Genomic DNA, 24,108 nt, shown 5'->3' on the forward strand with positions numbered 1-24,108 from the left:
ACGTGGGGGCAGCGGCAGAGGCGGCCGACAGCAGAGGAAGCTACTGCTGTACAGCACAGGTTAGAGCTGCAGGTAGGCAAAAGCTTTCTGTTACAGCCTCCAGCACTTGCTCAGCGTCCAGGTCCTTCAGTATATAAATTGCCCCCTGGAAACACCATCCTTGAACACCACATAGCACCCATCAGAGGCCGGTCTGGAACACCATCAGTGACTGCACTTGTTCAAGCAGTTCTGCAGGTGAATGCTACCCTCGGCCCTCTCCAGGACACCACAACATACTCCTGAGTACTTACTGGAGACGCCAGGCAGCACAGCCTTGCTAACTCCCTACTCTGTGTCGCATCCATTAATTCTGAGCAGGTGGCAGTGAGGTTGGTTCTGCTTTACTTCCAATGAGCCTGTAGAAGATGATTTCAGGACAGTCGGAGGCAAAGGGAGACTGCTTTTTGACAAAGGAGTGGAAGAAGAACCCCTCATCTTCTTTATATTAAGTGTCACAGTGAAGTCTCTTTTCTGTAAAGAAACAAGCCCCTAATATTTTTGTGTTGGAGTGAGGTGCAAATACCTGGTTACACATGGGCTAACATTATTTAGCAGTACTCTGAGATACATTTTTTTTCTCAGTTCTGAAGATAATAGCACAAACCAAAGTCAAACCACTTTCCCCCGCACCCCCCAACAAAATTCCTTTAAAAATTTGACCTTAATACCAAAGCCACGTATCCTTCATTCGCTTCTCTTAGCTGCATTAATTTGCAATTTCAGAAGATGGTATCCAGAGTTACACGCTAGACCTTCAGCTTCTGAATTTCTCCGAACTAAGCTGAATGTCACTTCATATCCCATCGGTTATGTGGGTTTCCTAAGAAAGGCTGAAGCCCTTTCCCGCTGAGAACTTCATACAAATAGAAAAAGCAATTCATCCCCGTGGCAGTATCTGATACACAGATATTGCAGTTATACTGCATTGAGACTACAGTTACATTCAGCCAAAGGAAGACACACAGAATGAAGGGATAATGTGTACAAGAGGTTGATTTAAACTGTATTTAGTAATACTCCTTAAAGAAAGAAACCTGCTAGGCTAACAGTAGCTCCAAGGAAAGGGAGAGTAACTCAGGCCAGAGTGCACATGAACTCCAAAGAAGAAGCTATAATCCAAGTTCTGCTAATGTAAACATCCAAACAAAAATAAAGTTATTTTGGAAAGTTAGTCCATGGCTTTGGATATGTTTTCCAGAAAACCAGCGTAGCAAAGCAGATGAGCAGTGTGCTATGTTCCCCAAACTGAGATTATGGTTAAATTGCCCAAGCTGCACAGCCTGCCTTCGTTCCGAAAGCTGCTCAAGACACTTCCACCATGGCTGAATTTATGGACATAAGCACACAAAAACTACAAATTACTGGTTTTTTGTGCCCCCTAGCCCCTGTATCTGTGCAATAAATTGGAATAATGCCACAGCTTCACTTGCACGTCACATCAAGGCAGGTAAGAGAAATGAGTAACACAGCTGCATCATACTCCACCAGGACACTGTTGTGATAACAGGAACCACTGATCTGTAAATAGATCTCTCCTTTACTCAAAAGGCTACCAAATGCTATTATCTTATTCCATGGGGAATGACGATACAGGAACCAACATCTAATTTCTTATCAGCACTCTTAACTTGTCATGCTCTACCACTTAGCATTAGAAATAAGCTCTTCAAAGGCCCTCATTTGGTATGGAACTTACAGGAACTGTGCCAAATCCCAGAGAAATAGTGTACTATCAATAGAAAACCAGAATATGCAGTGGATATGGCCAGGGACACAGCAGAAGGAGATGGAAGCAGGGAAGATGCACTACCAATTAAAAAAAAAAAAAAATTGCCTAGAAACTTCATTTACCTGCACATACCACCTCTGATAGGAGAGAGAATACAAACCATTAACCAAGGACTTGCAAATCATCTACTATTAAAAAATGGGAGCATCTTCTAAGGAAGAATAGTCTATACATTAAAAGGTTTGCACCAAGGAAACCTTACACTACTTAATACTCAGAAGAAAAGAAAAACCCAGAACAATCAGGAATTTGGGTTCTGTTTCATAGGAACATAACAGAAATCTACTTCCCTGCTTGAATAAATATTTTGAGCAGAGTAGAGAAATGCTTCTTCACTTAGATATAAAAAGTCCTCCTAATGAATAAAAGAGAAAATGAAGTATTCCTCTAAGTCCTTCCTTCATTTTGTTACTCACACATTATAAGGTTTCTATAGTCTTCTTAGAGCATCCTGCTCAAGTTTTTTTGTTGTTTCTTTCATGCCCACTCAATCTCTGAACTTTCCTACCTCACGCTTGTCTCTCTTGTTCTTGTTTCACTTAGGCTTGTGCTTCTCCTGTCCTGAAGAGGAAAGTTTCCTAACTAAAAAGCATATGCAGAAAACCAAGAAACAAGCAAATGTTTGTTTTTAATAGTTACTCAAAAGTGGTTTAAACCAATAGCTTAATTTTATTAACCTTTGGATACATGGTCTAATTTCAGTATTAAAACAAATTGCTGAAGTTGATAACTTCTCTTCCTGAAACAGTCAAAAAAATGTAGTTATTTGTTCAAAATAAATGACCACCTTAAAACAGCAGTCCTTTGTTGAAGTCTGTACAGTTACCTGTAGGTATAAAATCACTTTCCATTGTGTATTGTAAAGGATAATTAGATGCCAAAGAGAATTTTGAGGTCAGCCAGAGTGAGCTTAGTGAAGGCCTCCCCTTTGCCTGACAGCACCTGCTGGGCAAGAACTTTCTTATTCCTCTGGAGTTGTAGGATCTTTTCTTCTACCGTTCCTTCACAGACAAACCTAAAACCAAAGCCACATCATCTCAAGTGCTAGGAAAAAGCGTCAGCATTATATAAGCACTTCCCCAGTAAATTTCCAAAGACTTGTCTCACTTAAAAATTAACAGCCTATTAGGTGACTGACAAAACACACCTGTGCACAGAAAAGAGCTGTTCTCATATCCAGATATTAAAACATTTCAAATAAAAGTCTGATGTACTTTAGGCCTCAGCTTTGGTCATCTGAAGCACTAGTAATTCTGTGGCTAAATCCTGTAATGATTGTTTGATGACTGATGGCACCTATTCCACTAAAAGCATCGTACACAAAATAGTATTTTAGATTCCAGTTTCTTTGAATTTGTCACGCATTTACAATAACTAAGCTAGCCTTTTAGTACTTACAATTACAGATGCTTTTTCTAAAAGCCAACTTTGCCACTTAATAGAAGTGCTCTATATGTTAGTGATATTAGAAAGGTCCAGGCTTAGGGAGCACGGTGAAAAATCTCCACTCAGTAAGAGAAGAGAAATGGTTTGGTGCCTGAATCGTTCTTGGGAATGAACAGGACATTCCCACTAAATCACAGGTTGAAAAACAACAAATCACTGCTAGCTATCAGGACAACAACATGCAGGCAAATGCCACATAGAAACATTTTCATGTGGTCTCTATCTCAGTGCCCAAACACCAATCCCACTGTCAGACCCTGTGCCTAGCTTCAGGTAAAGAAACAAGCCTCAAACCGAGGCCTTGTCTCACCAACTAAAGCCAGACAGTACATGAGCAGCAACAGCCTCATTTACTGCTAAGCAAAATCCTGACCTGTGTATCACAACATCCTTCTGCTGCCCCACTCGGTAAATGCGGTCACAGGCCTGGTCCTCAAGAGCAGGATTCCTGCAATGTAAAAAAACATATAGCTTAAGGGCTTATGTTCAGGAATAACTGAAATACCGAAAATTCTGAGCTTGCCTCATTTGCCTGCCTCCAGAGCATCCTGTTTTCTTCCTCTGTAGAACTAAAACTGCTCCTAGGTTACGTTAGGTTTACTAGCTTGATTGCCAATATTCACCCTGACTGTATTTCCCTTTGCCCTTGGTAGAAGTATGCTACAACTCCACACAAAGTCAGCTGTATGAATTAGACCACTGTTCCATGTAGCCCCATATTTCTGGCCAATAGTTAGTACTCAGAGAAAGTTGAGGAGCTGGTGAGGAAAGAGGAGTGTGAAGCAGGAAGGCAAACTCCATTGAAAGAGGCCTTCACTCAAGAATATTTACATAAGACATGGCTCTGACACACAGTTACAGGGAATACTTGTTGGCATAACTTCCACATTGTAGAAACATCTCCTTAATGCTGCTACTCAGCAGCTGGTTTTGTACTGAAGCACATTAATTTGCTCTGTACTGTAAGTTCCCATGAGCAACAATTTAGCTAAAAACTGTGATTCTGACTTTGCTGAGGGACAACATAAATATTAAGAGCGCATATGCACTATTTTCATAGCCCTTTAAGACCACAAGGTACACTAGCTGTGCCTGATGACTGACTATGCCCCACACAATCAATTTGTTTCAGGACAAATTCCCTGTAGGCATTACTGTACCATTTTCATTACTGTAAGAAATTAAACCAGGGACTGCCAAGTCCCCAGTATCCTTTTGTGATACAGACTGCACACATGCTTCTTTGGATTGCTGTTATCCTCCTCTATTTTTTTTACCCCTACAGAACTGTATTTCATGGCAGCGAGCACTGGATCGACAAATCAGAGTGTCTTGGAAGAAGGCTGGAGTAAAAACACTTTTCCACAACTGACCACTAGCCCTTACTCAGCTAAACGCTCCCCTCCTAACCCAGTTGTATCAGACATCACAATACACATGGTGAGAAAGCAAGCAACATGCCCCACATACGTCCTCTGAGATGGAACTTTCATTTTTCTTTACCAGTGCATGTCGAGGAGAAAGAGGTGGTTTCCTCCAGTCAAGTTCAGGCCAACACCACCAGCCAGCAATGAGACCAAGATTACCTTCAAAGGCCAAAAGAGAGTTAAGGAGCCTGTTTCCAGAAAATTAATGCTTCATATACTCCCCATACTAATTTGAACCAAAGGATCTGTTTATCATATTTATATTAGATGTGTGTATTTATTATGTATTTGGGAGCTTGCCAGATGTTACTTGATGAGGCACAGAAGCGTGGACATGGAAATTATGGCTCAGAGGCCAGCGTACTATTCCATGTATATTACCGTGATACATTTTTACAGACTAGAGAAAGGACTGAAAAGTTCAGACTCTCTCTGTGTCCCACTCAAATGACCAGCCTTTCTGATGACAGCCTGTTGCCAACAATGGGACCAATCAGCACTAACTCTGAATTAACAATAATGATTACTTAAACACAGGCAACTGGACTGAAATGGCCTGCTACTCTTTTCACTTTGTTTCCACATAACCTAGTATCTAGAAAAAGATGAGTAGCTGGGGAGGAACAGGGATATAGCAGATGGTCAGTTTAGAGAAGATTTCTTTTCCTGCTGTACAAGAACTCAATTAAAGGGCAGAGACACTTGCTACATATATTTATTACTCAATTTCAGTATGGTACTGTAAAACCCTGATCTTGTTTAAGGGGTCAGCTATTCATATAGCTGGCAGAAATCTTCCTTTATTTAAGTTCAAAGCTAGAAGGAGAAATATCTGTTTTGTGGACAGCAGCTTGTTCAAGAAATCCAGCAAAGAAAACAAGCTAAAGCAGCACATTCTCCCCTTCCAGTCACAGATCCATCCTCAGAGGAGACAGCCTGACCTGCCTCAATCACAGGAATGTCAGTGTCCAGATTAAAGTGTAATCACTATGAACAATTAATTTGGATTCACACATCTTTAGTTACCTAGCAAGCTTCCTTCCCTTGGCTAAAATTTCAGACTAGAAGCTATTTTCAAGAAGAGCCAAACACACTGTAGTTCATCAGTATTTAAACACACACACCCCACCTGCCCCCAAACACCAACAACTCAAGAGTGAAAGAAGTCACATGAGGTCACCTTATTTTGGATGTGTGCAAAACTATGACTTCTCTCACCCAATCCTAATCTTCCTACCTTTATACAGGGGTGAGATATGGTCTTATGAATTTTAGCCTCATTCACAGATTCAACTGTCATCCTCTCTTCTCAAAAAGATTAGTCTGGTAAAAAGTATGATGCTTTGGAAAACAGCAATAAATTCTTACAGGCTCCTTGGCAAGCACATGATCTACCAAAAGAAACATCTTCCAATGCAGAAGCATGGACTGGAAACAACCATCCTGCTCTGAGTAGAGCTAACTGGCCCCACATCTTCCACAATACTCTCTGTGGCAAAAACGTCTTTGAACACACTGATGATTTGGACCACCTTTGAACTAGCTTTGGAGTCTGATGATCTCAGTGCAGAAGGTTAACATCAAAAGGAGCTTTTTAGCAGCTGCTACTGCCCATTATAAGATGTACATTTGTTTTTACAGCTACCTCTTTCCCTGCTGATCTTGGCACCTAGAGGTCCAAATGAAAGTGGTGCCAGTAAATGGAAACATGAAGTCAACTATCACAGCTGCTCATAGCACCACTAGTAACTGTTTCCCTGCCCTCACTGCATACCTGAGGCCCTTTGGGATTGTTATTGAACTCTTCTACCACATCCATTCTCTGCTTAGGATTGACAGAGCCATCCACTGTCGCATACTTCAGCCCTAATCGCTGGAGGTGCACAGCCACAACTTTCAACATACTCGTCCACTGAGAAACAACAACACTGGAGAGAGAGAAAAGGGAGTTTAGAACAAGTTCTGTGTGTACTGTAACAGTTTGGTTATTGCAGCGTCTCACCCAAGAGGAGACAATGATTCAGGCACTCTTCCCCACTGCAAACTGGAGTCAAGCCCCCTCCCAATTCAGAAATAGATTCACCTGTAGGTGTAGTGGTAGAACATGCTGTGGAGGGCTAATATCCAATAAACTTCAGACAAATTAAGCCTATAACTTTCACCTCTATTTTGGGATTTTACATTGACACCTACCAATCACAATTCTGAGCTCTTTCTGCAAATTGAATCAACAGCAACACCAAACTTGGATTCCCCTGGGCCTCTCACTCCCCACACTTTTTGGGTTAAACAGTTTGGAAGGTAATAATTTGTTTGATAGCTTTTTGGTAGGGCACAAAAGTAATGTTGGTGTTCCCATTCTTATGGTGGGAATGTTTTTGGAAAAGACTTTGGAAAAAAGCTTTCTACAGATGGTGCAACTCTGGAGTTGCCCAAGAACAGGACTTAACCTTCCAACCCAACCCCAACATATCAACACAGGTGTAACTACTTTGCAGCCACACACCTCTAAGTGCATTCTACATTGTTTAACAAAAACAAGCAGAAAACCCTGTAAAACTGCAGTTTGGTGCAAAGACAGACAGAACTTGCAGTCAGAGCTGCAGGACTTCAGCAACACTTGAGTCCTCTGATCAATGCATTCCTTTATCTCAAACAGGTTCATTTTTAACCACTATATTCCCCCACTTTTTTTGGGTGGTGGGGTCAGTTGCAGAGCTGAGGGCAAATATTTCTCAACACAACCAAATTATTCCCAATTCTGTTTTTTGGAGAAAAGAAGAGTCCTCCTGGGCCTCAAGGCCTGAGATTTTTCACACATTTCCTTAGGTTTACACTTATATACATCTTAAGCTATGCTCTCTTATCTTAGAGTTACTTTTTTTCTCAAAATCCTCTTTCAGCTGCTGCAGTACTGCCACTATTTTACCATACCAGGAGGTTTGTATTCAATTATTTTAAACTATTTCTGCTGCTGTCAAGAAACATACTTCTCTCAATCACTGTGACTAAAGAAAAGGACATGCTTACTAACCTTTTCTGAGACTCCGAGTGACTCTGAATAGTTTTCAGTTCAGCCAAGAGGTGAGCTATCTGCAGGAAAAAAAAAAAAGTTAGTCTGCTTACTGTCATAACTCAGCTCATGCTTGGCTATTCTTCATTAAAATAGGAAGTGATCAAAATAACTCTTCAACTGGAATTGCTTCCATACTCAGACTTTCAAGATATTTTAATAGTCATTAGTAAGAACACTCCCACCATGGAAAACAGGGTTAAGAAATCAAATCATACAAGCATGTTTTATAGACTCCAACCTTTCTGTGAGAAGCCAGGTTATTGCCACCTCTCCTCTTGCTGCTTACTGCCATCCCATTTTTTCTAGCTCTTCACAAGCACCATGCTGTCACATGCCTGCTTTTCTAAACTTCTGTGAATCCAGTGCTCAAGATTTTCACTGACAGCTTACCAGCACAGTCAGATTCTCACAGCTTTATTAGAAGTAGCCATCAACACCTGAGAAGTTGGAGCCTTCCCAGAAGGTGTTCAGAAGACTATCAATCTACTCACCTAATTTCATCTAAATTGCCAACTTAGCCTGATCTGCAATTACCGAGGTGTGACAATTCATTAACAATTTAAAAGGCAAAGTGTTGAATTCCAAGCTTCTCAAGGAAGGTAACAAAGCCACAACCAGAATACCTTGGTGCTCTCCCTGGTGATTTCAAAGATATCTGTTTTAAAAGCTGTGCCATTGAGGTAGACTGTTGACTTGGAATCAGGAGTCTGGAGCTCAGACAGGGTCAAAGCACTAAGTTGTTCCTCAATGGAGAGGGAAAGACCTTCACTGTTCAAGTTAACTTGGTCCAGAGCCTGTGGGAAAGCAAGCAATATAATAAGGGATCACAGTCAAGCCTGAGATCAAATTCAGTACTGATCCACAGTCTGCACAATGTCTGCTGAGGACAGCGGGTTTGAAGGAAACTATGCAATATGAAGACAGAACGATTAAGAAACACTACTGGGTCAGAGGAACAGTCCCTTTGGGCCCTTATTCTGCCCCGAGAAGAGGCAGCATAGGGAAAGCACGTGAGCTCAGCCATTTTCTGTCGTCCAGTCTCCTCAGATTGTCCCTCCCATAGCATTTAACAGTTGCAGGATTAAAGATGTTAGAAGATAAATCCCTGCCTGTTCCCTTAGTATCTGGACTTATTCTACAGCTGCTTTATATGACAGAGCAAAGGGCTTCTGAAAGATTAGTCTACTTCATGCAAGGCAACTTCAGTCAAAGCACTTACAGAGCTCTCCAAAGCACAAGCCTTTAAAACAGGCTACACTTGTGGACTTGTGCAATTTTTCAATACTAGGTTAAGATCAAGACTTCTTCTTTGCCATTAAAACTGTTTCTTTTTTTTTTTTTCCTGAATAAAGGTATGTCCAGAAACACAGCTGCCCACATAGGTCATGCTGGGAAATTCTTCAGTAGGAAGTATGCCCATCTAAAACCTCTTGGGCTGTAAAACACACAGTCCTAGAAATGGCTCAGTTCATACATCCCTAGCTAAGAGATGTGAGGGTGTTACAAAGTCTGTTAACTTACACAAACACTTAAAAAAAATCCCCACAAAACCACCACACCACTACAATACAATGCAATTACCACTTTCAGTAAGGAGAGATGGCAGCAGCACTGACGGAGCCTCAACAGCATAGACAAGACGTGGACAGTACTTGAGACCTGGGAGGCACTTTGGGGGCCTGCTAGAAATTCCTTTTGACTGATCCCAAACTCTTGTGCAACTGCCAAGGAAGGAAGACAAAACATCAAGAGCTCTTGGAGGCATTTCCAAGTACTGCCCAGCCACATCCAGCAAGAGTTTCATCAATAAAAGAACCAACAGGCAAGCAAGTACCTGATTTAACATAGGAACCCATCAAACCCCAAAACAAAAAAAACCCAACAATACCACAAATCAGAGTACCACATACCTTATACTAATACTGACATCTCTTCTCTGAGCAATTAGGCCTTTATTTCAGAAGGGAATTCTAGATCCAGGGAGGTTAAGATTTGCCCAGAGCCACAACAGTGAGAAAAGACTTTTGGAATACTATGGTAGGATTCTTTGTAACATCAGGGGAGCATTTTTCAAAGAATTTCTAAGTCCTGACCCCATGTGACCAGGTCTGTTCCCACTCCTTAAATGTGCACTTAAAGAGTCACTTCTGCAAGTGTTTTCAGGGGAGGGAGTGCTTAAACCTTTCTCAAACGGGTTACCACCAGCATACTCTCTGCCTTCATTTTTCTGCTCTTGTCTCTTTAGGTAGGATTGTAGTGTTGACCTGGAAAAACAAGACGGAGACTGTGGGATTTACAGCAGGAAAAAAGGCAAGGGGGACCTGAGCTTAACAGGCAAGCTACTGATGCATTAAGATAAGGAAGGTTTCATTAATCATTTAGTCACAAAACAATCACAAAAAACCCACTTTTGTTTAACTTGAATATGATCAAAACCAAGATCCATTTTGGAAAACACAAGAGGAAGCAAATCTGCTTACTGGAATACCTTGAGTATAATAGGAGCCAGGGCCCAATGGATAACATTGTTCATAATAAAAGGACATCTTTAAATGTATATTTAAAAGGAAGGCAGACTCTTTACAGCAACACTGTTGAAAGAGATGCTAGGAGAACACAAACTGACACTGGCTTGCATTACAGCCATCTGGAGAGGCCAGCATAATTTCCTATTGTAGAAATATCACAGGGCAAAGAAGATAAATTCTCTCCTTTACCGGTGCTGGTACATCATCATTTAAGAACTACTGTTGCAATTCCAAGTCTCTGGAGTCTTGAAATCCATGTGATTAAGTGTAAGGCTAGAATACAAAGCTCATGCAAGGCATGAACATATGGGAGAAAAGAAATTATTCCGTTTCAACTATTACCAGAACAAGCAATGTATTTTCAAACATCTATCTGACAGATAGGCAGACAGGGAAAAAAAAATTAACAGGAATTTGTCCAAAAGCTTGTCTTATCTAAAGTGGGTTTCTCTTTCTGATTTTTCATACCAATAAGAAACAAAACCACAAAATACCCTATCTCTACCCACATTCATACCTGGATCTTGCAAAGAGCACATTGTACACAGACTGCTCCTCCGCTGAAAGTTTTAACTGATGCAACTGTGTGCTACGCTGGGGCAGAGTTACCTGAAGTAAAAATACACAGGATCAGACATATATAGTGCAAAAATCTTATACAGCATCACAAACACTAGCATTCGAAGATTTAACACCATATTCTAAGTCTCAGAAGATAGCTGTTTCTTCATTAAAGTTATTTGTATTAACGCAACTATGACACAACATAGATACTCGCAGAACTCCAAGTAGCCTGGTTAACACTCAAGATAAAAATCTTTATTCCAAATCATCCAATAACAAAAGGCATGAGCAACTAAGTACAGACTACTGCATAACTACCATGGAGGGATTCATTTATTGCATTGTAAAAGTAGCTTCTCAGTTCCCCATTCAGAATCAGACAGTACACCAAAACTACACCTTTTAAAGGCTTACGGACACACCAATGACCTAATACTCAGTTTAACAGACTACTTGTAAAGAGTAGTGCAGAAAGCCAATGCTCTAGCACGCACCAGATCCATTTGACACACAGCAGCTTTGATTGTCAGAGATCTAGGCTAGCTCAGAGACCTAGGCTAACTTTCCACCAACTGGACATCTACTTGCAATTACTTGATGTATTATTGTCTGTGTGTGATTTGTAACTAAAAGGTTTAATTATTCTGTATATTTCTGCTTTCTGGATAAGCAATCAAAGCATCCCACAGGCATTCGCTCCTCTTGCTCAAGAGACCGCAGTAGACAGGAAAACCCACACATTAACAAATTTATGCATGTAAATAACTAACTGGCTGCTGCAAGAAAAACAACGGAATGATTGTCTAGTTGTGGAGGGTGAAGTTCTTACCAAGGGCTTGCCAGCTGAATCCAGCTGGTCCTTAGTTCTCCGTAATAAGAGGCTCCTGGTTAAGAGGCTTAGCCTCTCTCCTCCCTTCTTTGTGTTGTTATCTACTTGGTACTTCCACACTTTGTATTCATCAAAAGGAGAGCAACGTAGAAACCTATGACAGGAAGGAAGGAGACTTCATACCAAGGGAAGAAGAGTTCTTCAGTTACTCTCAAGTGACCAGAACCAAATTCCTTGCTATCCAGAGCAAACCATTTCCAAATACCGTAACTGCTTGGAGCGCTAAAACAGTTCTAGGTAATTGTGTTGATAACTTGTTTGCGCAAAAGTCTTACCATCACTAATACCATGAAAGCATCCTTCTGATTCTGTATCCATCACTTCCTCTTAGCTCACTATGTCTCAAGCATCACCAGCAAATGAAGGACATCAAGATGCAGAGGCACTTGCCAAAAAGTGTATTCATTTGTTATTTCAAAATCCCATACCTCTTACTTGAAAATTAATTTCAAATACCCCAAATTAATTTCAAATGCAAGTTCCCTCTGGTTCTCCAACATCCTTCATAATCTTTCCCCCCTCAGCAATGAGGAGCACAGAGTTTAACCTGTTTATCATTTGTTTAGAGAAGCCGAAGTTTTCACCATTTCCTTCAATGCCATTGTAGCACAACGCTCTTTAATAAGGTCCTCCCAGGCTGCCCTGGTAGGAACAGGGATTATCGCACAAAACTTCTGTCCATTAAAATTAGTTTTGTGGATATTCATCTTGGAGACATAGGAGATCTGAAGTAATTTCCCCTTTATCTTCTATGGAAGCAGAATAGCTACACGCAACAGTAGACACATGGCCAGCCTTGTGCAATGCCTCACCCACAGCCTTTGCAATCCAGTGCCTGAAGTGTTAATATAATTAGTCTCTCTACCCCACATATCTTAGAAACCTCTCAAACTTAGAAACAACGTCAGCACTTCATCAGCAAAGAACTACTGGAATTGGAGCCCTGTCCATGTGTTCATGTGCAGCCAGCTCACCTCAGGAGAGAGTACATGTCCAGTAAGTTGTTCTGTATTGGCGTGCCGGTGACAGCCCATCTGGCACTGGCTCTCACTTTGCACACAGCTATAGAGGTTTGAACCTTTGGGTTTTTAATATTATGAGCTTCATCCAATATAACTCGAGCCCAAGCTACCCTGAGCAGAGGGGAACAGGGAGATGATCCACTCTGAAAGAAGACACAGACTATTTATAACCCAGAGCAATAACCTTGCTAGGCTCTCTAAAGAGCCACAAGCAAACATATTTTTCCAGCTAGAAGCCTTTTCCTGATGTTAGTCAGCAGCAATCTGAGCTCTTACTGTCATGTAAGAGACCCTCTCAAAAAAATCCTCTCTTCAAAGCTTCCATGAAAGTTTATAAGCCAAAGAATACAACATTTGCCTTAATAACAATTTCTAATCTTTTGCTGTTTTTCTTGCTTTTAACATTTTATTGCCTCTTTCTTCCCAAGAGGCATTTCATATTAGTAGCTTTAAGAGCTACATCTAGATCTGTACCCAGAGGTAGAAGACAACAACATCCACCAGCACGGGACTTCCTCTATACTGTGTAGCCTAGTTCAGTTAGCATTCAGCAATCACTATTATTTTCATAGCCTAGCAAATACACTGCTGTTTCTTCAAGAGTGCAGCATGTAGACTGCCTCAGTCTCAATTCAGATTGACCCAGAGCCCAAGCGCGACAGGTTTCTGGTAGTTTAAAGTGACATTAGTCCTTCAAGCAGCAAACAACACCAAACAGGAGAATCTAGCGTTCCTTCACAGTCTCACCTCAAAAGGAAGAGTATGAGATTCATCGCTGTGCTCTTAAAATTACATTTAAAGACATTTCAACTGTATTCAATGTAGCATATTGTATATTACTATATAATATAGAATATTCTATATTAGAACAGATTTACTGTGAATATTTTTCCCCATTGTCTTTCTGCACTTCACAGCACCTTCTCTCATCACTTTATTTTTATTGTGCAAACTCAACAGGTGACTTACAGGGAGGAAAAAAAACCAAAACACATTCAACCTGCTGCTCTGCTGCTCACTGTAGCATACATAAGGTGTTACTTGAAACAATAATGGCTTGCAACACCTCAGAACAAAATGTTAAGGCAATCCTCTGTCAACAATATGGCTTCTCACCCCCACATCATGGTCCTGAGCAGGCACTTCCCCTTCCTCTTTGTTTGTGGGAACCTCCTTGGAGAGAAGGCTGTAGGTTGTGACAACAACATCATATTCAGAGAGCCTGCATAAAGGGAAAGTAGTAATCAGGAGCAAGAATAAATGAGGAATTCATTTTGCAAGACAGACATAAAGCATGCTGAAGGTTTAAGAACAACACAGTTAGTTCTACAAGAGCCAAAATGCAGTTTTACAGATGCCGTAGTTTAACCCCATCCAGCAACTAAGCACCACGCAGCTGCTCGCTCACTTCCCCCCCACCCAGTGGGATGGGGGTGAGAATCAGGAGAAAAAAGGTAAAACTCATGGGTTGAGATACGAACAGTTTAATAGAACAGAAAGGAAGAATATAATAATGATAATAATAACAATAAAAAAATGACAATGATAATAATAAAAATAATTTGAATATACAAAACAAGTGATGCACAATGCAACTGCTCACCACTTGCTGACTGATGCACAGTTAGTTCCCAAGCAGCGATCCCCCCACTCAGGCCAACTCCCCCCACTTTATATATTCGACATGATATCACATGGTATGGAATATCCCCTTTGGCCAGTTTGGGTCAGCTGTCCTGGCTGTGTCCCCTCCCAACTTCTTGTGCCCCTCCAGCCTTCTTGCTGGGTGGGCACGAGAAGCTGAAAAATCCTTGACTTAGTCTAAACATTACTTGGCAAAAACTGAAAACATTAGTGTGTTATCAACATTCTTCTCATACTGAACCCAAAACATAGCACCGTACCAGCTACTAGGAAGACAATTAACTCTATCCCAGCTGAAACCAGGACAACAGAGAACTGAGCTTCATAGCAGTCAAACAGGAAGGACACATTGTCCCCATTTTACGGATAGTGGAAGTAAACACAGCAAGCTCAAGAAGACTGTAAAAGCCAGTGGTACAGAACACACACCACATGAGATGAACCCTACTTCAAATCTGGCATCTAGAAATACTGTTCAGCATGGCCTAAAGTGGTGTAGAAAACAGTGATCTACACATACAGCTGATAAAAAAAATACAGCCACAAAGCACAACCATGGAAGAAACTGCCACTGACAAGTCTCTGCAAGCAAGAGATGTTTTAGAGAATATACAACTTTTTTGTCTTATCAGGAACAGCAATAGTCTGTGCCAGAACCACTCAGCATGGGTACAGGCCATAAAGGTTTTGCTATATACACCTTGACAGCAGACATCAGCCTGACCTGCTGGATCCTCCACATTTCCATACTTCAGGTTCTTCCGTTACTCTACAGCCACTGAATTTCAACTCTGATATACACAATCTCTTGCTGAGTAGTGTTTTACTTTTCTTGGTCATATTTATGGTTTAGCACTTACACCTCTGCATGTTTATCTCGGTTTGGCCCATGGTACAAATAGACCCTCAGTTTGCCACAGCCCACATGTCTGTCAATCTCTTTCTTCCAGTGATGGATCAAGGATGCAGGACAAATGATTAAAGTGCTGTGGGAAGGGATAACAGTGGAATCTGCAGGGAAATATTGCAGACAAGTTTCAATGTCTTCACATTAGACTACAACAAAGACAGAAGTTTTGGAAATTCACAACAATTAAGATGATTGGTCCACTTTTCCTGTGAGCACAGTTTGTGAAGCAGACATCTCTACATTGCGTTCTTGGGGACTGTTAGTTCTGGGTGGAAAAAACTCTACTTAAACACTAATGCATCACACTTCCTGTCTGCTCAGAGTTATGCTATATATCTGTGCACTTCCTTTGGATAAGCTGAAAGGTTAGAATTCAGGAACTAACCCTGATCTCTCCTAAGAATATATTGCCAAATACACTCTTCTTTCCTGTTCTAGAAGACTGAAATGTTGCCATTTTGAACCACACAGGAAAAAACACACACACAGTCAGTAAACTTGGCAAGACAGGACCATGCCACTTCCATGAGGATGGAGACAGTAACAGGTTGTGGACACAGAAACAATACTTTTTAAAAACTCTAACATCCCTTATTTCTATAGACAAGAAAAAAGTAATCTTATGGGGGGGTGAAGGGGAAGAACAACAAAAAAAAAAATCAGTTGCAGGGAGGTGAGTAGTAATTAATTTTAAGTCCTTACGCTATGAAAACTATGTATATGTTTACATATGTTGAAAAAACTATGAATCTTTTCAAAACAGCATATGCTGTCTTTAACTGGTTCAGGAAACCTAATCAATAAAAAAATAAATCTCAGAGCAATATAAAGTAATGACTTGGGAAATCCTACACATCCAATGGAAGAACAAATGACACTGATCAACAGAAGGGCCTTGCAAGGGAGTGCAGTAAATATTAAGCCCAATATAATTTTTGCTACAGAAGGGAAGCGAGCACAGATACAGTCTGTTGTTTTACAAGCTGTTAACCTATAATGCTTTAGGCATTTCAAACGGCACTGCATCATAATGTATGTACTGTATGATGGAAACAATTCTGTACCGTTTTTGGATAGCCACATGTCTAACTTCTCCTTTCTTTTCTCTGTCTTCAGCTGCTTCTGGGCCAGAATGAGAGCAATCATCGTTAGAGTCTTCCCCAAGCCCATGTCATCCGCTGGAAAAAGACACACAGAAGTTGTGATGACATGCTGAAAAGAGCCCCACTAGCTCAGATTGACACTGAGGTAAATACTGCAATAGAAATTGCCCTGAGGAACCTGGGAAATAAAAATACAAATATGACCATTTCAGGGTATGACTTAGTAATGGGTTAATAGCTGTAATCGGTAATGTGTAAAAGGCACAGAAGAAGAAGCCCCTTCAACATGCCTACCAAATAACTAGTTATTGGCCTCCCAGTAAGTTATATGCCAAACTGTTGCTGCCATAAATCTGCCCCCAAAACCCACTTCCCTGTTCTGTTGCTTACCCAGAATTCCTCCGCACGGCCTCTGACTCTCCCTCCAGAGTAGCCATGTGAGCGCCTGTTTTTGGTGCTGCAGCAGCGGAACCTGAGAGGGCAAGACAGAGGATTTGAAGGAAACACCTTGCAAAGTTCAGACACTTCTGCTTCCTGTACCAAATTATCCAGCTGAACTGTCCTACTACAATCTAATTATAAGGAGTTTGCCTACCTGTCCTTTTCCCACATGGACAATGATAACCCAAGATAAGCAACTTCTGCAGACAGGAGGTCAGCAGTACCATAGATCAGTCTTGCTAATGCTTTATGCACAAACCAACCTAGCCCTCACAGAGCATGTAAAGATGGCTTGTTCAGGTGGAAAATCCACCCTAGCCTACCTTGCTCACAACAGGCATCACTGTCAAGCAGAGGGACTGAGAACACTTCCCCTTTCCTCACCAAGTCCAAGACCCCTACAGACTCTTAAAAGACAGGAAGAGGGACTACATACTATCATCATAAGACATCAAATAGCCTTCTCCAGCACTGAAAAGGTCCCAAGAGGATCTGACAAGTGACACAACATATATACACCAACACACCATCTTGCAGAGGCATGTGCCTTCCAATATCTTGCACAAAACCTCAAGTATGGGTTCTGCACCACCTGATAGATAAAGAGCTGCTCTTTGGCAGATCGGAACAGACTACTCTGGAGTCCACTGGCTTGCATGAACTCGATCATCTACAATGCTTTTTTAAAAGACTATTTCTTATAGCTCACTGGGAGACCTAACTGGGAGAAAATAACAGTAAGAGTGTTCTCAGTCTGTTCCTCACTAGAGACCTGCCTCTGTTGCCAGTCATGTACAAATAAATGATTGTGGGTTGGTTGCTTTGTCTGAGGCACTACTGCTTCATTCAAGCACTAAATATTCTCAAGACACCACAGCAAGAGGGTAGAACATCAGCATTGGCAATCTGAAGCAACTCTCATGGATAGAAAGTAATCAGAGCATCTCCTTCTGGCAGGATGAAAACTGCAAAGTACTTCAAAGTGTGAAAGGGCAGGATGCTCTAGGGTACCACCCAGACGTTACATTTCATTCATCAGCACGACATCTTCCATCCTTGCCAACTCACCTTCAATCCAGAGGGATCTTCAGCTGCTGTCTGCTCTGTCGGACAGGATTCTAGAGATTTGTGAAGATGATTAATAGCCTCGCTTGTGGCACTGTGTACAGCCCTGATTCGGTCTTCTGTCATTCTTCCTCCATATAGATTCTGCACACCAGAGTTCACTGGAAAGATACAGTATTATGCATGAAATGTGTTTACAAAGCTAACTTTCCCAAGCAGATCTTTCATCTCGGAGACTGATCTCAGTGGCTACAGATGCCTGGGGGGCAGTATGCAGCTCACAGTAACAAAAAAGGTTTAGTACTCATGTATACCCACAAGTTGCAGGATTATTTCAGAAATAGTTCTCACCAGTGTTCTCTTTAACAAAAAAAAAGTCTTTTTGTACTTACTTCCAAAACTGTGGCCATAATATTCACTGGAACCCAAAGTAGCAGCAGCAGAGGGGTGGCTGTGTGAGCCTGAAGAGGTCCTTGCTGTAGGATCCTGGAGTGGTAGTGGCGTTATCAACTTTGTACCACCTGGCCTGCCAAATGGGTTAGGCAAAGATTCCTCACGGCAGCTGCTGCTTGTGCTATCCTCCCCTTAATAAGAAAGGAATCGCAGGCTGAAAAGGTTGCACAGCAGACCTCAGAGCCTTGCATTACAGCCCAGAGAAGGCCCCTCGTTTTGCCCAATAGTCTGCTTGCAAAATATTATTAAGCGGTCACACGGATTTAACAGCAGGGTAGCAGGTTACCGTATCACCTGAGCCACTGCAACTACTAACATGCATGCTCTTAGCCTGCTCCTATGTGACAGGCAACGCAGTTCAGCTCAAGCCTCAAAGTGTGGTTTATACGAACGCAGTGAACTTTGCAACTGTGATCAGATAAGAGCAAACACAAGGTCAGTTCTGCACACCGTTCCCAGAGGATTTATTCCTTTTAAAGACATCTTTTTTGTCAATGTTTTGGTCACAAAAATTATCAAAACATCCAAGAACGAATAGGCCAAGAACTCCTGAGCTTTTTTCTCCTTCCTGGAAAGGTCTGTCTTGCATAAAACCAGATATGGTATAAGACATTGGGACTGCTTGTTGTGTGGTGGCCTGTGAGTTACTGCTTCCTTGCTAGAGATCTTCAGTTTCCAGAGTTGTCAAACTGGATCTTTTCATCAACACAATTGATATTATGATCACAAAGTAACTCTCCTGTTGAGGTCATCGTACAGGTAACCCAGCAAAATGCCTCTCTTCCACAGGTGATTAATACTAGTTAATAGAATTAGGAAATCACTTTACAGGAATGGCACACTTGGAAGGCGCTTATCTTGTATCTGGTAACTGAAACATTCAGACACAGCAAAAAAATTTACCCCTACCTTTTTCAGTAGTATCTGGTGTCGAAATGTTAAGAGCACCGAGCGCAGCTTCCAAATCCTGCACTTGCTTTAATAACCGTTCCCCTTTATCTGGCAGCAGCTGAATGTTCACTGTAGCCAGTGTACTCTGCAAAACAAAAAAGAATCCAAAACCTGAGCGTGCTTACCAAGCTCTCTGCCAACAGAGAACCATCAGGTCAGAAGTTTAAAAACACTAATCTCATGCCATAGTAATTTGTATTTTGATACTGTTCTACAATCTCCAAAAGCATTTAAGTGCAATTCAGTGTGGTTAAATAGTCTTTTAGCAGAAAATAAACTAACCATTAGTGTACTTTAGAAGAGATAGGAGGACGCAGGACCTGCCCCTTTTTATGAACACGATGAAGAGGCAGTCAAGTGACTTGGACAATCTTAACATCTCTCAAAGCACCTAATGTTCAACCTACTTGCATGTTTCTTTCTATACTAGCAGGAACAACAGTTCTGACTGTTTATTTTGAGGTTCTGTTCTGAGCTCTAAGCAAACAGGGGTTCTTATAATAAAAAACTATGGAACATAGTTATTGGTAATTATTAAAAAAAGCAAACAGACAGGTAGTTTATTTCATCTTTGTGTGAGCTTTCATGGCTAGATCACTCTTACTTCACAAGGCCATGAGAGACCACCAGAAACAGCCACATTATTTAAAAAGGTTAAGCTGGCTGTGCACTGTTCCATCTTAAGCAAATTACTTTCTGGGTAAAAGACAGACACAAGCCCAGGAAGGTCAAAACTGCATCCCCAAACACAGAAGGTTGTATTACCTTACGGCTAATTGTCTCATATGCGGCTTAAAACAGCTAGCCTATGCTTAGGCTGAATTCTCTCCCTTGCCCCATCTTCCTAAACCATCCAAATATTTTGAGTTTCAGCTGTGAGGGGATACCATATTCCGATGCCTGTCACGAGTAAGGGAAGTCACCCTGAACACAGAACCAAAAAAAAAGGAATAGGTGCAATAAATGACCTTTTTCTGCTTCAGCTGGACAACAAGATGGTTGTGAAGAGCTTTAGGATCCTGGGTTCCTTCCACATGATGCGATGGTGCAGCTCCTGGCAAAGATGTGCCCTGCATAGTCTTTCCTGATTTTCCTGAAGGAACCTCTCTTGACTGCAAACCCTCAACTGATTTCTCAGGTTTACTTTTACCTGATGAGGAATAAACAAATCCTTCTTCATCACTGTCACCACTAGAGACTTCAGCAGCTGGCTGTCCCAGCCCTGGCCTGATTTGTGTCTTGGGCAGCACTGCCTCTGCTCCTCCCTTCAGAGCAGCACGCTGCAGTGCCAGTTGTGGTACTGCTGGGGAAATTCCATCTTCTTTAGACATCGCTTTCATTTCTCCATTCTTCTGACCAATGTATTCTTCCTCTTTGGTTTCTTTATCCCCACAGCTTTTTAAGCTTTTCTCTCTGAGCTGCTCCTCCTCTGGAGGCTTGGTACTTGTACTTTGCTTTCCAAGACTTAGTGGAAAGAGCTTTGGTCTCCCGCCTGGCTCTTTCTCCACACACTCGGAAGACTTCTTGGATTCCCCATCACTGCCACCGTATTTCTCTTCGGCGCAAAGGGTATTTTTCCCTTTCCAAGTCTCCGAAAGATCAAGTTTAGATTCAGACGGCGTGCTCTCCTTAAGTTCTGGATCACTCCTATTTCCCGTGGACTGCTTCTTTTTATTTTTCAGCCCTTCTAGAGGTTCCTTCTCTATGGAGGAATCTGAGGTTGATTTCTTCTCTTTATGTGACACCAGCACACTTTCTTTCTCTGCTTTTACTCCTTTTGCTTTACTTTCCTCTCCATTTCCTTGCTTAATTTGTTTCCAGGATGATAGTTCACGATTCTTGTCTATCACTTTGAATGGATTTCTTTGGCCGCTGGGATTGAAGAGAGGTGCTGTGTTGGGCTGGGATCCTAAGGCTTTTGGCGCTTTGGTAGCTTTTGGGTCCTGCAATGTATATAAGTGAGTAAATACTAACGTACACATTATTAAAGCCTGTTAACAATACACACAACCTGATCATCTCAAGCAAGACTTCATTCTTAGCAAGCATCATCTTTCCTATCATTTTAACAGTATCAGGATAAACATTTTACAAGGAATTTTCTGCTTTCTTTGCCATTCCCATGTCTTTTGGGGATCAAGTCCCAACAGCACCATCCTCAAGAAAAGAGGACAGCCAGAGATCAAACCTAAGCAACTTTTAAGACTGGAGAACAGCGATTACTTCACACAATTTAGGAGTATGAGAAGTCATATCTGGAGGAGAGCAGGCTGATACGCTTTTCAGCTAGAAAATACAAACTCTCCCACTATGTAGTCTCAGAGGTGATTACAGTATACAGAATGAAAAGTCATGCTGGAATAAGCTGACACTATAATACAAATGAAACATTCATACCTGCCATGGGACACTTCCACACCATTTCTTCCCATTCAACTTACTATTAAGGCATCGGTAGAATAACCTACCAAAGAATAAAACAAGATTTGAACTGCAGGAGCCGGTAAAGGAACTCTAAGCTTTCTATAAAAAGTACTTCGCACTGAAACCATCACAGACAAGTTCTCTTGATCTGCACTTTACGTCCTGACTTCTGCATAAGCAAAAGGCCACGAACATTGGCAACAAAGCTTTTTACAAAAGCATTGTTCTCTGGGTAAAGATTCCTAAGGTTTTGAGTGGTTTGGTTTTTAATTTTTAGCAATAAAAAAAGGAACTGCTCAGGCAAAAATATTGTCTATGTTCAGAGCCTCAGAAGTGTCCCCTGATTTCAGGGTGTAAGGAAACAAGCTATTCTTTTAGTTACACTGCACAGGCCACCTCATCTTTAAAGCACCTCAGGACCAGAAAAGCTTTGGATGTGATTTTTTTTTTAAACTGGTGATAGCATATGTCCATACGTTCTGTATGGTATGTCTAAATATTTTGATGGTTTTAATATGTTGTACCAGCCATGGAAACTGGTTTGCTGCTAGATGACTGCAAAAGTGAGATTTGGTAAATAATTATTAGAAATCTTATACTAACACTAGGATTGAAACAATAGACAAAAGTATAGCCAAGCAATTAACTAGCAGAGGTAGTTACTCATAAGTTTTGCAGTTCTTTGCTCTTATGACTAGATGTTCCTGTACACTAGATAAGAACAATGTTGAAACTGACCATATGTGATTGAAACTGCGTTAAGCTTCGAGATCAAAGAACAAGGACAAGAACAAAGACTTCAAGGACAGCCAACAGAATCTCAAATGGGTCGGTGGTCATAAAAGCAGCCCTTCGACTCAAATGAATTCTTCATTGTGCATGATCGGATGTAGGCAGTACTATGATAATCAGTTACAATAATTTCTATGTATATGTATACTAATCTGATTAATATGTAAGCGTTACTCCATATAACCTGTTTGTGCTGAAGCTGTGGCATGCATGCTAGATGGAATTATCCCTCGTGCATCCAGCACTGCAATAAAGAATGCCTGCTTTCTAAAACTCCAAAATGAGTCTTAGAGAGTTTCTTCGACCGGCTTTTTGGTATCACTGGCAGCCAACCAGGACTGCTGCAACAACTTTATCAGAATTAAAATTGGTGAATTCGATGCAACCATCCCGAGTCTTGGATGAATGCAACCACAGAGCCACGTTCAATTCTGTTAGAAACAAACGTTATCTGATCACTTAGGTTTATATCATTGAATATAACTGCCAATAAAAATAGCAAACATTTTGAAACATGCTAAGTGAAGGCCTCAAGGCTGCATAAGCCTTTTCGATTCTAGAAGGAAATTGCAAGTCAGCTGCCATCAAACAATTCCAGATGTTCAAACCTGTACAACAAACCTTTGTTTCCACTTTGAGGAACTTACTGGTATTCATCTCTGTGCTGCTGCTGAACCAGAACTTGCAGCTCCACCATGCATCCCTCATGGATCAAGCAGTGAGAAGCAGGAATACTGAAAAGAGGAAAGGAAAAGAGGAAGCATAAAGACAAGCTGCCCAGGGAACAGCAAAGGCAAAACCAATTACTTGGGACAGAATAACTCGGAGAGTCTTCTCAAGGACTACGTGACTAAGAAAAGTTTACGACTGCTGGCATAGCGCTGAACTTCCCTCAAAACAGTCGTGTGTGTGTGTGTGTGTGTCTCCCCCCCAGCCGCACAGCAGGGGGAGGCCTCCCGCCCTCCCAACCCCCCCGCCCTGCACCTACGGCGCCGGCAGGACGAAGCCGCAGGCCGCTGAGCCCTGCGCTCCGCACACGTAGAAGCTCTTCCCCTTGTTGGGGCCATCGCGGACGCCGGTCTTCAGGAAGCAGAGGGACCCTGTAGGGCGGAGAAGAGGGGAAGGGGTCAGTCCGGGACACACTCCCCCCGCCATTAGCCGGGACACCCCCTCCCCGCCGCCCCTCACCGTGCTCCGCGCACCGCACCGCCTCCATCGCCGGGCCGCAACCACCGCGCCCACTCTTGAAATCAGCCAATCCTACCCAGCGCCTGCGGACCGTCCAATCAGAACGGGGCAAGGTGGAGCCAATCGCCGCTGCGCTGTGACTTCACTGTTCCCCGCCCCCCTTTCGCTCCCCCACCCGCCGCGCAGGTTCTGCTTTCCGAACGCCGGGGGGAAGGGCGGGAAAAGGAAGGCGCGCTGCCATTGGCGGCCGCGCGCCACGGGAGGGCGGGGCGCGGTCGCGTCCCCGAGCGGGAGTGGTCACGGGAGGGGGGCGTGGCCCCGGCGGCGGCGGCTCCGGTCTCCCCGCGGGCTGGA

General features: G+C 42.1%; 1 protein-coding gene across 4 annotated transcripts; it reads right to left on the reverse strand.

Moving 5' to 3' along the window:
• Positions 1-2,488: 2,488 nt before the first annotated feature.
• Positions 2,489-23,836, reverse strand: TTF2 (transcription termination factor 2). Of its 4 annotated transcripts, XM_052794687.1 has the most exons (23): positions 23,755-23,836; positions 23,555-23,666; positions 23,214-23,300; positions 21,748-21,814; positions 20,319-21,293; positions 19,309-19,435; positions 18,339-18,530; positions 17,950-18,107; positions 16,831-16,912; positions 16,402-16,515; positions 15,288-15,438; positions 13,900-14,005; positions 12,736-12,926; positions 11,702-11,855; positions 10,826-10,917; positions 9,962-10,044; positions 9,362-9,501; positions 8,404-8,574; positions 7,739-7,797; positions 6,479-6,632; positions 4,781-4,863; positions 3,651-3,725; positions 2,489-2,846 (listed from the first exon to the last, which is right to left on the reverse strand). In XM_052794687.1, the coding sequence occupies exons 1-23, from the start codon at positions 23,780-23,782 to the stop codon at positions 2,702-2,704; spliced, it is 3,546 nt and encodes a 1,181-aa protein (XP_052650647.1). In that variant the 5' UTR covers positions 23,783-23,836; the 3' UTR covers positions 2,489-2,701. The 4 variants fall into 4 exon arrangements, 3 of the variants coding, with proteins under 3 accessions (XP_052650647.1, XP_052650648.1, XP_052650646.1); XM_052794688.1 differs by lacking the exon at positions 23,555-23,666 and having other exon boundaries at positions 23,755-23,773; XM_052794686.1 differs by lacking the exon at positions 23,755-23,836 and having other exon boundaries at positions 23,555-23,737.
• Between the last annotated feature and the right edge of the window lie 272 nt (positions 23,837-24,108).

Source organism: Harpia harpyja, chromosome 8 (assembly GCF_026419915.1).
Source record: "Harpia harpyja isolate bHarHar1 chromosome 8, bHarHar1 primary haplotype, whole genome shotgun sequence".
Classification (NCBI taxonomy): domain Eukaryota; kingdom Metazoa; phylum Chordata; class Aves; order Accipitriformes; family Accipitridae; genus Harpia; species Harpia harpyja.

Excerpts from the sequence above, each read along its gene's own strand:
- TTF2 (XM_052794686.1), bottom strand. The coding sequence starts at position 23,721 with ATGGCGGGGGGAGTGTGTCCCGGACTGACCCCTTCCCCTCTTCTCCGC. Across the intron at positions 23,301-23,554 it reads GGCTTCGTCCTGCCGGCGCC|TATTCCTGCTTCTCACTGCT; the intron begins GTAGGTGCAGGG and ends TCCTCTTTTCAG. Across the intron at positions 21,294-21,747 it reads GTGGAAGTGTCCCATGGCAG|GACCCAAAAGCTACCAAAGC; the intron begins GTATGAATGTTT and ends TATACATTGCAG.